This window comes from Gasterosteus aculeatus, chromosome 3 (genome assembly GCF_964276395.1).
Source record: "Gasterosteus aculeatus chromosome 3, fGasAcu3.hap1.1, whole genome shotgun sequence".
Classification (NCBI taxonomy): domain Eukaryota; kingdom Metazoa; phylum Chordata; class Actinopteri; order Perciformes; family Gasterosteidae; genus Gasterosteus; species Gasterosteus aculeatus.
In genome coordinates, this window is record NC_135690.1 from 14,356,737 (window position 1) to 14,369,351 (window position 12,615).

At 44.2% G+C, this 12,615-nt stretch overlaps 1 protein-coding gene across 1 annotated transcript in view; it reads right to left on the bottom strand.

Moving 5' to 3' along the window:
* Window positions 1-50: 50 nt before the first annotated feature.
* Window positions 51-12,615, bottom strand: part of b4galt2 (UDP-Gal:betaGlcNAc beta 1,4- galactosyltransferase, polypeptide 2) — a 90,163-nt gene continuing 77,598 nt past the window's right edge. The window contains exons 7-8 of the mRNA XM_040171316.2: window positions 9,054-9,158; window positions 51-3,475 (exon numbers count right to left, since the gene is read on the bottom strand). Coding sequence (XP_040027250.2) covers window positions 3,325-3,475; window positions 9,054-9,158 — 256 coding nt within the window. The 3' untranslated portion in view covers window positions 51-3,324. The remainder of the gene's footprint in view (window positions 3,476-9,053; window positions 9,159-12,615) is intronic.

Genomic DNA, 12,615 nt, shown 5'->3' on the forward strand with positions numbered 1-12,615 from the left:
TAATGGGATGAAAGACAAACGCACACAGAAAGCAACTGGCAACACCGTCATACAATCTTTAACCATCAGATTTATTGATTGTATAGAAAAAGTAGGTTTGATATGATGTAATGCATTCTGTTTAAGATATAACATTTTTAACATTCAATGTACAAAAAAAAACATAGCTATAGATACAGTAAATTTTTAAAAATGCCCAGTCGGCATGAAAGTCTGGTCAGCTTGGCAGCAAAAAACGTATTTGAAGAAGCGCTTTGATAACTTCACGACGACGAGTCAAGAGCCCGTTAAGAAACAACAAGAGTTCCTCGCGGTAGTTCTTACTCTCAAGTAAAGGAAACCTTTCAAATACTATCTTTGCTGACCGTTGACCTCCGTTTCTCTCTGCACACACCGGGACCTCCTCTCGCTGTTTCCAGTAGATTCACCTTTCCTAACGCCACCGACCTCATTAAGGTTTCCTGTTACTTGTCGGACTAATTAGCATGAGGGAATTGTCTTCATTTTCAAAGTTAAAGGTTGAGGTTGCACCACTCAGCCGGTGAAAACCGCTGCACGAGGTCTTCTGCAAAAAGAAGTCAGGTTCCTCTGGGTTTTATCAGCCGGGGCCAGGAGACCGTAGAAGGCCTGCTTCATAAGCTAAGGGTTTTGCTTAGGAGGAGGAAGATTCAGTCATTTTACCACATTTGAACCAGACGTCAACGTAGCAAATGTTGTGATAACTTCTGCCGAAAATCACAAATGAATTAATTTAACATGAAGATTGGAAAATCAGCTTTCTCAATAGAGTAACCGTAAATCCTCTCGTCTGTTGGTGTGCGAGCAGCGCAGGTTGACGCACGTCTTTTGTTTCTTTAGTTTCATGTCCGTCCAGGTCTAAAGGTCCCAATGCAGCTTCTGCCACTTTATAAACTCTTGGAGAAACACTGTCCGGCTGCATTATGGGAAATGTGGAACCCATTTTCTTTTCTCAAGTTATCCAACTTTATGAAAGTAAAGCACTAATTCACCAGTGTTTTAATACTGTAAGAAAACATCGTTTTCCTGCTGTGTACAGATGACAATGATTTCAAATCAACCGGTAAATTATAGAACTATGAATAAATGTATCTGGAAAAAAAAAGTTGACTGCATCACAAACTGATCAGAATCCCAAACCCGGGAGTGGAACCTGTGGCATGCTGCACACCGCAGGGATGGCGTTGACCTCTCCGTAGGTCGCCTGCTCCCTGAGGACACCCGATCCACCAGGAGGGTCTCAACGCAGGGTGAAACGGAGAAGCAGAACTCGGATGGAGTCGGGGAGACGGGGAGAAAAAGGCGATTTTATGAACCGAGTACAGCAAGCGGCACGGATTCAGAGACACAAAGGTGCCCTGTCGATATATCTACTGAGAGAAGAAGAAGCATTTGGTTCATTCAACACCGTCTGTCTGGACTGGAAGAGTCTGAAAGGAAAAGGCAATGAAAGGCGAGATAATGCAGAGAAAAAAGGGGGAGGGCGTGACTGTGCGTGTATGAGATAAGAGTAATGAAACCATCAAAAAGGCTTCGGATGGAAATAACGAGGAGCCAAATAAATGGAAACACGGGGATTTTAGCCTGAAGGCAAGCCAAAGGGGAAATCGAGCAAACACAATTTTTGACTAAAATAGTCCAAATGGTTGTGAATGAAAGATAGTTGGTACAAAAATGATAGGTACAGGCGTTGGACACAAATGTTTAACAAATAGATGTTTCTTTTTAACACTCATCTCATCTGCAACCGCTTAGCCGGGGTCGGGTTAATTCATTTCAATATAATTGTTAAGTACCTAATATTAGTTTGTTACTGTATTATGCATGTGAAAGCACACATCCTCACGTTGTTTGAATTCACTCCCTAAAATGACCTTTAAATAAAAAGTAACGTCAGTGTAGATCACTTCCGAAGGCATCACTTTGGTGTTTAGGCGACAAAAGTAAAGGAAAAACGGCCTTTTTTCCAACACGGGGAAACTTTTCCGAGACAAAAGAAGAAAAAAATGGGACCGGCATTTATGAAAAAGTGTGATAAAATCTATTTGAATAAAGAGCCGATGATGATAGAATCTGAGGCAGCACCCGAGACGTAGGCCAAACTACTCAAACGATAACTTCCCATTGGTGCCCCGGAATTCACAATGTTCACCCTATAATTCCCTTTTTTCATGATCGCCTTTTCCTCCAAGATTTAAGCGAAAAGAGCAGAGAGAAAATGTCACGAATGACAAATGAAACCATATCGATAGAAGTTGAAGGTCTTGTCTGTGGATTGTATGTCAGTTTAACTCTTCTCCGCCCGATTCATGTTCAGAAGGGCGGTAACTTCTAATGAAAAACACACATTTGTACTCAATCAAATCTTTACATTAAGGAATATGAATATAAACCTCAGGCCATTTGCGCTTTACAGAGACAAAAAGCCCAGATTACCAAAATAAACCTCTTCATCTTTCTTCAAGTGAAGTGAAACAAAAAAACAAAAAAACAACGCTTCCAGAAACCATTGAGATCACGACTGAGCTGTCAGTGTAAATCTGCTGAGTTCCTCTATTTAACTCCCCGAGGTGGTTCCACATCATCGCATTCAGCACAGGAGGAAACCCGTCGCGTCTGCAGCCCGCTAAACGTTCCCGCCACGCCAATAAGTAAGTTCCCGTTCCGAAAAGTTTGTCCCCGCTGGCAAACATGTTTCACCGGCGTGTCCCCGTACTGTAGATACAGGCAAAATACACATTCTGTTGACTGATAACCGGAGGATTTGAATGAGTCAATCATTAAAACTGTCTGCCATCCTCACGTGTGAAGAGAAAAGATGAAGGGTCGGATGGTCTCTTTGATATGCGCTGCATCAAGCACGAGTCCACGTGTCAAGACCCGTGTCAAGTAGTCCCCCCCCCTCGATGCCGTCTTTCAGAACAGGTCAGAAGAACCTTTTCAAATTGTCATATTGACAATATTTCCCCTCGGCATTGGATATTCCTCCGGACGGCCTCCAGTTTACAGAAAGCTGTGAACGGAAAGACTGAGTTTCAGCTTCCGAAATTCGAGGACGCTGAGCTCCGGTCCACGGCCTTCAAAGTTCTGAAGTCACACGTTGGTGACGGTGGGAGGCGCGAACCCCCGAGTCCCGGCTAAAGAAACGCCAAGCTGAAATCTTAAAAAAAGAGAGAGAAAGAGAACGTGATGTGCTTGATGCTTTCCCTCTATCTTCCACTGCTGCATCCTTCCTGATGTTCAGGATATGGTGAGAGCGCTCTTCTTCTCGTCCCTGCGCGGTCGCCCTCGTCTTCCTCCCCCTCTCTAGCCCTTGATAGGCCGGGGCGGTGGTTTGCCGATCTCCACGGAGATGTTTGTGTACAGAGGGTACCTCTTGACCTGAACCAGTCTGTAGGTCAGGGAGCTGATGCCGTCTTTCTTCATCGTGTTCTTGGTGTTCTGGATTTTATTAAACCTGGAGGCGGAAAGAAGAAGAAAGGAAGAGAGAGAAGATGAGATCAAAAACACCACAGACAAAACTATCACGTCAAATCTGGATTTTTTGAAGCTTTCTGAAGCATTGTAACATTCCCTGTATAGACTTTGCTGTTTCTTGTCATATACCAGCAAAGCAAGAAATATTCAGCTATTAATAAGAAAAAAAGATCAAGGAAAAAAAGCATGAATAGATTTTTTTTCTCCTCTAATTTTGTCTTTCGGTAACCAGGAAGCGAGTTCTTAAATCTACAACTATGCAGGAACGCAGAAAAAAGTAATTCCAGAACTGTGGTCGTCATTCGTAAAAAAACAGAACGCAACGATGAAGGAAAAGAACAGTTTAATAATACAGGCACATGTTGGTATTGAAAGAAGTGTTTGAAGAGATCAAAATTAGTCGGTTATCTACAATGAGACCAAAACTCAATTTACGGCAAGAATCTTGATGGATCAATATTTGAACCCTGACAGGAGCCTGATGTTTACACGAACCCTTCCAGCTAAGCCGTTCCTTCCTCCGGTCTTAATGTGTATATTTCGCCCAACAGGTGGAGCCACAGCGCCGCCCTGTGACTCAGCGAGCAGCGTTATCCATCCCATCCGCCTCGGTTTGTTTGAATTACGATGGAATATCCTCCACCCCCCCTCCACCCCTTTGGCTGCGCTTCAGCAGTTACATCAGAATCTGCTCTGATTTTGGTATTTAAGATGGGAAAGGAATTCACGCGGCGTGGCGGACAGTTACACAGCAGTGCTGCTGCTGCTGCTGCGTTCTTCGTTTCAGATCGGGGAGTGACCTCAGGCAACGAAACAGATTTGCAACACAAACCTCTGTCCCCCCGCGTAGCCGCATCAGGATGGAAACGAGGCCACATCGTTCAAGGGTCTGCAGATTCCTCCTTACAAACCCGTCTTAAAAGCACCATCATAAGAAGAAGTCGCCTCTCAATGATGGAGATTAAAAAAAATGCAGTCGACACTTCAGTCCGACATGAACCACTGAGTCTACGCGGCCTTGTAAAACTGAGGAGGGGGGTGGAGATCTCCCTCCTCCCTCCGCGTGGCCTTCTCCTTCCGTCTAAAAAAAGAGCCTTTATGGCATGAGCGCTCGCAGGGAGGATGCTGTCAGGCGTCTTTCCCTTGAACGATATAACGCGCTTCTATCCAATAAAGGAAGGGGAAACAGTTCAAGAGACGATGCAAGGACGGGAAGGAAGGAGGAGAAGCAGGCAGCTGAACTGAAACGAGAACAGGACGGCAGCGGAGAGAAATACACGAGATAATACAAGAGAGTTGGACAGATGGAGAGAGCAAGACATACTGATATTAAAAATAAAGGGAATTCTTTGGATAAATCTATCAAATGGCAGGGATTAAGAGCAGTGGACTAATCCCTACATACATGGAGAGGATATGAAATGCATGTGTGGATATTATCTGTATCGTTTCAACCCTACTGGTCCTACTTTCATTACGGAGGGCGAGACGGAGACATTTCTCGTTACATATTAATTAGCCTGATTTCCAGAGTAAAGCTCCTTAATTGCACCGAGGGTCTCCCAGGAAAACATCTCAACAATAGCTCGTCACGCCAACTACTGAGGCTCACTTTGTTCGGGTGTATTTTGAGTTGACCCTGTGGTGGGAAACATCTCAAAGGAACAGCTCAACATTTTGGGAAGACGCGCTAATTTGCGTCTCGGGATGAGAAGATTGATACCACTCTCATATTTATAAATACATAATGCCACGAGCGGCTCGTTCGGCTCAACTCGGCACAGAGACGGGACGCATGGGGGGGGGGGGACATCTGGCGGCGGGACTCGCTCTCCAACAGGTAAGGCCCACTAGTTCCTACACGTTTGTTTAATCCGGAGTGGATCTGGCAGACCGCCGCCTCCTGCAGAGTGAGGGTCATGTGACGGACGAACGGGGCTGCAGGTGACAAAGGGCCTTTTTCGTAACCTTGCTAGCTTGGCAGCAATATCCTCTAAGTAGATTTTTCTATGGCGACTAGATTTACCTCCTTGTGGTTGGATGCCTCTGCCAAAAAAAATGTTCAAGAAAAATGACCCAGGTGGAGATAGAGTTTTACTTTTTGCTGCTATAATAATGCCCTGGATATCTTATATAGAGCAGTTGGGTTAATGGTAAATAATGTTTAACAGTGGACAGCAAACACAACCCACACACTCAGTATCTGCACAGTCCAAGGATGACAACATATGAACGGAATATTAAAAATGTTTACCGAGCTACATGAAGCGCCATTTTCTATACGTGTGTGTGTGTGTGTGTGTGTGTGTGTGTGTGTGTGTGCAAAGCGATACTTGCGGCTGGTGATGAATGTGCCTCTTTCTTTACTTCCGCTGGACCAATATCTCATTGCTATGCCTAACCAGCATCTCTGAAAGGGCCGAGAGAACAGACTCTTGGGAGAGAGCGTGTGCACATTCGAGTGAACGTGGATGCACGTGTATGTATATCCGTGTGTGTGTATGCAAAGCAGATAGTGAGCATTCCTCAAACAGTCAAGACAACGCCTCCCTCGGTAAGAGCTGGACATTATGCGGGGACTCCAGATAAACTCTCCCGAACGGCTCAATCTGAATCCAAACACAAACACGACCTGAAGACAAAGAGCGGCCTCTGTGTGCTCAGCCTGCAACGCTGTTCTTAACGGTGGTGGGTTGTTGCTGCAGGGCCGAGGTTTCTCTTCTTCACAGACATGTGGTTACCGTGTAACCCCTACGGTCGTCTTGAGCAGTGGAACGTGTTTGATGAGTTCACGGTGGCGTTGACCTTTGACCTCCAGGATCTAATCAGGTGGGTCCATATTGGAGTAAATTTCCTCGAGGCATTCAAAATGGTGGTGTGTGTTGATAGACGTGCGGATGGAAGGAACAAGATTTGAACACTGTGATCAATGAAAACGTAAGGAAGTGGTTAAAAGAAGTAAAAATCAGCTGGAATACAAAGTCTGGGAACAGCTAATAGCCCCTATTAGCCCTTAATGCCACGCTAGCACGCGGGAACACGACACAACTACCTAAGTGGATGAGAATGGATGCGTGCATGATGGAGCATCCTGCAAATTTGTGCGTTTTTCTTTGTAAATACAGATTTTCCCTGAATATTACCACCTCCCCAGCTCTGTAATTGGTCAATGGTCTTAACACGACGTTGTTGGAAACAACCCTTCTCTCCCCCGTGAGATGTCCAATCCCCCTTTTTACAACCCTCTGATTATTCTGAGCCGCCATGGTTTACCTGGTAACCACTTATTTTCAAAAAGGCCTTAAAGCCAATACTTCCGAGACGTTATAATAAATGGCCAGAAGGGCTGTAAAAAAGAAATTTGATCCGACTATTAGGCCGCTATTTTCTGCCCCTCGCCAACAGTTATGAATAATGCATCGGCTCAGAATAAATAGCGTCCCCGTCGGTGTCACCTCTTATTAAAGGGGTCTGATCCACAGACCAGAAGGTAAACAGGAAGTGAGTACCCAGCTCACAGACACACACTCACGCACGCGTTACTTCAGTCTAGAGGGGGGAGGGGGGTTTATTGATTTTTTATGACGGCTCCTTGACTAGCCTGACCTGGCCTTCGCCCATCTCAGCTGGCGTCATTACAGCAAGCAATTACTGTTAGATCTTTCTCTTTCTGTGACACGCGCTGTTGCACACACAACAATGACGGATGACGTCTTACACGGGCCTTGTTACTCTGGTCATTGTCACTTTGACGTTATCGCTGCCATTTGCGAGTGTGGATTGTTATTTTTACAGGGCTCACACTGGGGTGTCTGGCTCAGCGGCGGTTTCAGCGGGAGCTCGTTGCAGGTGAAATGGGTTGATTTGGTTTCTTACAACACGTGCGTGTACAAATTGGGGTCAATGAATCCAAAAAAATAAGGTTCATACATGCAAGACCAAGAATTAGGCAGGACTTTTTTTCTCAAAGATGTGAATCTGAAGGTGTTGGATCACATTTCATTCACAAACTCTTCATTGAGCTAATTTTCTTACTGTCTACAGCCGTATAACAGGGTGGAATCTCAGGGTCTTTTGAGTGCGCACTCGTGTGTATGTTGTGCGGGTGAATGCGCCTCTTGAAGAACGCTGAATGAGAGTAAGATGTTGTGCGGCAAACACAATCATGCAAAGCCATTAAAGTTGGTCAGAAAAGTGTGCGATTGGATAACAAAGTGAAAAATTCAAAAATATAATACATCTCACGTAAATTTACACCCGAATTGCAATGTTCAAACCCCCCGTAATACATACCCTCCATCATGGGACTCAAACGGCATATGTTCAGTGGCTGTATGCCAAATTCAAATCAAACATGCCACATGCTGTTTTGGCTGCCACTGCCTTTGCACATGACTTTAGTTTTAATCGTCTTACACAGAGTATTAGAGCAACGTCTAAACTAGACCTCAACTGTGAACGCTGTCACACGAGATCAAAACACAACGATGTTGAAAGCAGGAACAGAGATCACACTCGTGGTCTTCCCTCCGCCCCGGGCCGTAGCGGCGTTGGTGGTGTTGAGAAGCGCCGTTGGTCCGTCTCAATCCAGCCATGAGAACGGAGAATAAACAGTGATAATCCACATTTAAGCAGCTTAATGCGAGGCGCTACACTCCTGGTGATTAACGTGTCTAGAAGGGCTCGTCTCGGCATTCTGCGCTTCATTCATCAAACTCATAAAATAGCACATTTATGGAGGAAGCATTTTTAACCTTTCGTCTGAAAAGTCGTTTTAATGGGTGAAGCCAAGAGAGCAACATTTAAGCCCTGAGCTGTATCTCTGAAAAACAGTTTTTGGTTTATTGAAAATATTTTGTCCTTGGATTTTTTTTAATCTTCCAATGCGGTGGTCTGCTGTTGTGGTTGATGTCTTTAATATCCGTCCCAGACAACTTTGAGAGATTTATTTGGTCTTGCGTTATTCTCTCACTTCTCTTCGTCCTTGTTTTTTTAAATAGCAGTTAAAGCAATAGTGATATTAGTAGTTTTTGTGTGGTAAGGATTCAGGATTAAATAAATAAAGGAAGAAAATGTAAGAAAATTTAGTCCATGACGTCTGTATTTTGAAAATCCATCTACCTTGTGTACTAATAACAGTCTGTTATGCGATTAGCCAAATAGTATAATAAAACAAATACATTCTATTATTATTTCACTTTCAGTTTCCTATGAGGAGCCCAATACGCAGCTCTCAGGTGTGAATGTGCAAAATGTTTATTTGAAACAAGAAATACTGAAAAAAGGACATAGAACCATCACTACTTAACGGTTAAAATACCATTTTTTACTGTAAAGGTTTATTCATTCATTGCTAACTCTAATTCTAATACATAATAATATGTATTGTTATCCTTATTATTGACAGTGAGCTCTTTGCAGTGCAAACTAATCAGAATTCTCTCATACGGAAAGAAAAGTTGGATAGAAATCTGTGGTACTGTGCAGCTACGAGACAACATCGGCGCTATCGATCCAAATGCGAGGCAGGAGAACGCGTTTGGACAATGATGCAGTACCTCTGTGGGTTGGGCTCGTTGTGTTTGTCTCTCTCGTGTTTAATCATCCTGTAGCGACCGATGCGAACGTCTGGCCTCGACACCTTCATCCCGTTCAGAGTGATCCTGCAACACACACGACACAATATCGGTTAAAGAGAGAGAGAGAGAGAGAAAACCAGGAGAAACGCATTTAGAAAAATGGTAAACTGAGAATCAAGAGGGGAGAGGGAGTTCCCTCTGGGGTTTCAATAAGAAATTAATTTTGGCTGAAAATAATCATTATCTTCATTAACATTTAAGATTCCGTTTTGTCAAATTGATTGATTATTCATTGAGTGTCTAAAATTTAATTAAATTGAAAAAAATGCAATCACCAGTTCCTATAGCCCAAACTAATAGGGCTACAAGAAATGTGCATACTTTCATTGTTGATTGTTCTGCCATTTCTTTTTTAATAATAAAAGATCAGTTTAGGATCAGAAACATTAAAAAACAGTTGCAAATCAACACAACTTAGAGGACAGCACCTGGACATGTTTGCCAGAAAAAATACTTTAACGGTAAATTAGCGTTGGTGTACCCCAAAAGAGTCTGCAGGTGATTAAAACCCATCTATTAATGCCACTTCCACAGCTGCTCATGGCACACGGCTCGTCGTGTGGATCACTGCCCTGAACACAACACATTGCAAACAATGAGGCACACAAAAACAAACAAACAGAGGCACTCCGCCTGGGCTTTTACTGGAAAAGCTGCATAAGATATATAAAATAAGACAAAAATCTAATCACAGCCTTTTATAAGACCAAGAGAAACAAATGATCCAACTCCAGGAGCTGTGAACTCGCAAGGACACGAGCGGAGCAGGAAGACGAGGATTTGTTATTTAAACAAAGCACGAGATCACAACTGAAGACACGCGATGGGTACGACGCATTACTATTAAAATACAATACAAGGGGAAATCTGCACAGAGATTTGTATCTAATGCTACAGCAAATGGAGTGTGGGCAACAAAAGCAGATCTGTTTTGTGGTTCTTCGTACCTGCGGTGACATAAAGGAGTCGTGTTTGCGTGGAGCGCATTCTTCTCTGTCGCAAAGCTCTAGTTCGTGAAGTCTCTGCGCTTAAAAAGCATCCATGCCTGATATTACTTCTCAACAACTGCTCGCCTGCACTTCTAATGCCTCCTCTGTTCTCCAAAGGCCTCGCCTCCTCCTCTTCAGCTCTTTATCTTCCTTCGCTTTCTGTTCCTCCATTCCCCCGTTTCACCTCCGCCTCTTTACCCCCTCCTGTCTCTCCCGCCTCTCGTCTTTGCTGTGGGTCGCCGAGGGCAGATACCAAATATTTACCCGAGGTTAAAAGCTATTACTGCTGATGTGCGATGTCAAAGATTCCGCCTTTCTTGGCAGGAGCAAGTATTCTAATGCCGCATTAAGGGACATATTTGAGGGTTTAGGGTGAATCTGTTCATAGAGGAATATTGAAGAAGACACAGAAGGTTATATATATTAAATTAAGCTGAGCTAATCACCTCCTGACTCCATGTTGATGGAGATGCTTTTGAGGTTTGGATGGAGGCCAGACAAGCCGGTGTCCCCGACTGCATGCTAGGCTAAGCTAACCGCAAATAACTGTCCAACTACTCCAGTCATCTTGGGTTATTATTTTCTTGTATTTCAGTATTTATGCTGCTCTGAGCTGCCTTCCTTCCGTCCCTCTTCATCTCCCCTCCGTCCCTCTCAGGCCGCAGCGTCTCGTCTTTTCCTCTTTTCGCATTCTTCCTTTCCTTCTCCTTTGCGCCTCGCTCCTCCCGCCTCTTCTTTAGAAACCAGTGAGATGTAAATAAACCCGAATGTGGCCTCTGCCGGCGAAAGCACGTCCACCCGGAAGAGACGAAAGCCAAACTCCTTAAAAACAACCCGCCCATGTATAAATGATTCAGAAAACCTATTAGCACATATTCACCCTTCTCTCTCTGTGTCTCCCTAACGTCTCAGTGACTTTGCTGACGTGACACATGCATAGATGATTTCCTTTCCCGGTGTCTCCGTGCGCACATGCGACGCATTTGCATAATTTAGAAATGTATTATGAAACAAATGATGTGAGGGTGAGCGAGCCAGCGTTTCACAGTTGTGAGCTTAGTAATACATTATGCACACTTCTGCATCTTTAATATAATCTTCTTTGTGGCCCGACGCTCTGCACAGTGAACGGGCCCCACTGTGGCAGTTTGTGTGATTCTGTATCTTTATATAGACGCAGAGCACTAAAATATATTTAGCGCAGATTGAAAGATTTGTTTGTTTCGTTGTTTGCTGCAGAGGCCTATTTGTTTTTGACTTTGATGAGGCTTTTTGGAGCGGCAGAGATGTCCTCAGCAAACCATCAGTCACTATTATCTTTAGAGTGGGAGACGCTCACACTTCCAAAGCAATAGTCAACAAGATAGAAATATTTCAGGCGTCCGCGGTGTTATCAAACATTGGCATCCAGCATATAATCCTCAGAGAAAATGGGAAACAGTTTTCTGGCTTCTCAAATATAAGTTGATCAGAGTGTGTCTGCTCGTGTACAATAGCATCAGCGCTGCATTGATGTACCTCTTTTATGGCCTCATGAAACACTTTGTATCATCTGTCGATATGAGACTTTGCGTGATGATTAAACGCTGGTCAAAAGGAACAGACGAGAGGCAAAGAAGCGTGGTTGTAATTCCACACACACTCACAAATCTTCACATGATGTTTGATAAATGGAGCTGCGGGTTGTCTTGTCTTACAGAGGTTGTTTGGTTATAGGGGGACACTTTGTAAAAGAAACAGCCACCTCAGAGTTGTGTGCTTTTGTAAAGGCCTTCTTGTGTGTGCACATGGGGTGTGTTGTAACGCGCCGTGAAGTAACCAATCAAATGACTTCTCTTCATTCTCCTTCAGAGGATTGTGTCTCCGGCCAAACCAAAACTTCAGCTGGAGCGCCGACAAACACACACAGACACACTTACTCAACACTCAACACCAGCAACACATCAGCACACTCATTACTTTTACAACTGTGACAGGCAGTCGGCAGTAACGCGGCGTGACAGCGTGGTGTGAATATCGCGTAAGGGAGAGGACACTGGGGATACAGTGGGGATGCGGGATGAAAAGCTTCGGCGTTCCCCTGTGTGATGAATACAATCCGGAGCCGACACATTCGACAGCCACCTCCACCCAAACGCAGCAGGTGGGTGGCTACTGTGAAATCATCCGCTGTAGGGGAACGTTTCTGACAGGAGGACCCATGAACAGGGTGGCATGGCGGCGTGGTGGTTAGCACTGTGCTGTAGTATCCTTCACCTAACAGAAAAAAAACCCCACAAGTGTTTTGACTTATGATAGAAGCGAAAGTGAGTATTTTATTTGGTTTCCTCGACTCCTTGGATCTAGATTATATCTGTTATTGCATGTGTGTCCAACGGCTGGGAGAGTTTGACCAAACGCTGGTGGCCATTTAAAAACAAAATGGTTTATTATGGGACAAAATCCAGTTTTGTTTCCAATACATCCATCAATGCATCTGCCAAACAGGCTGC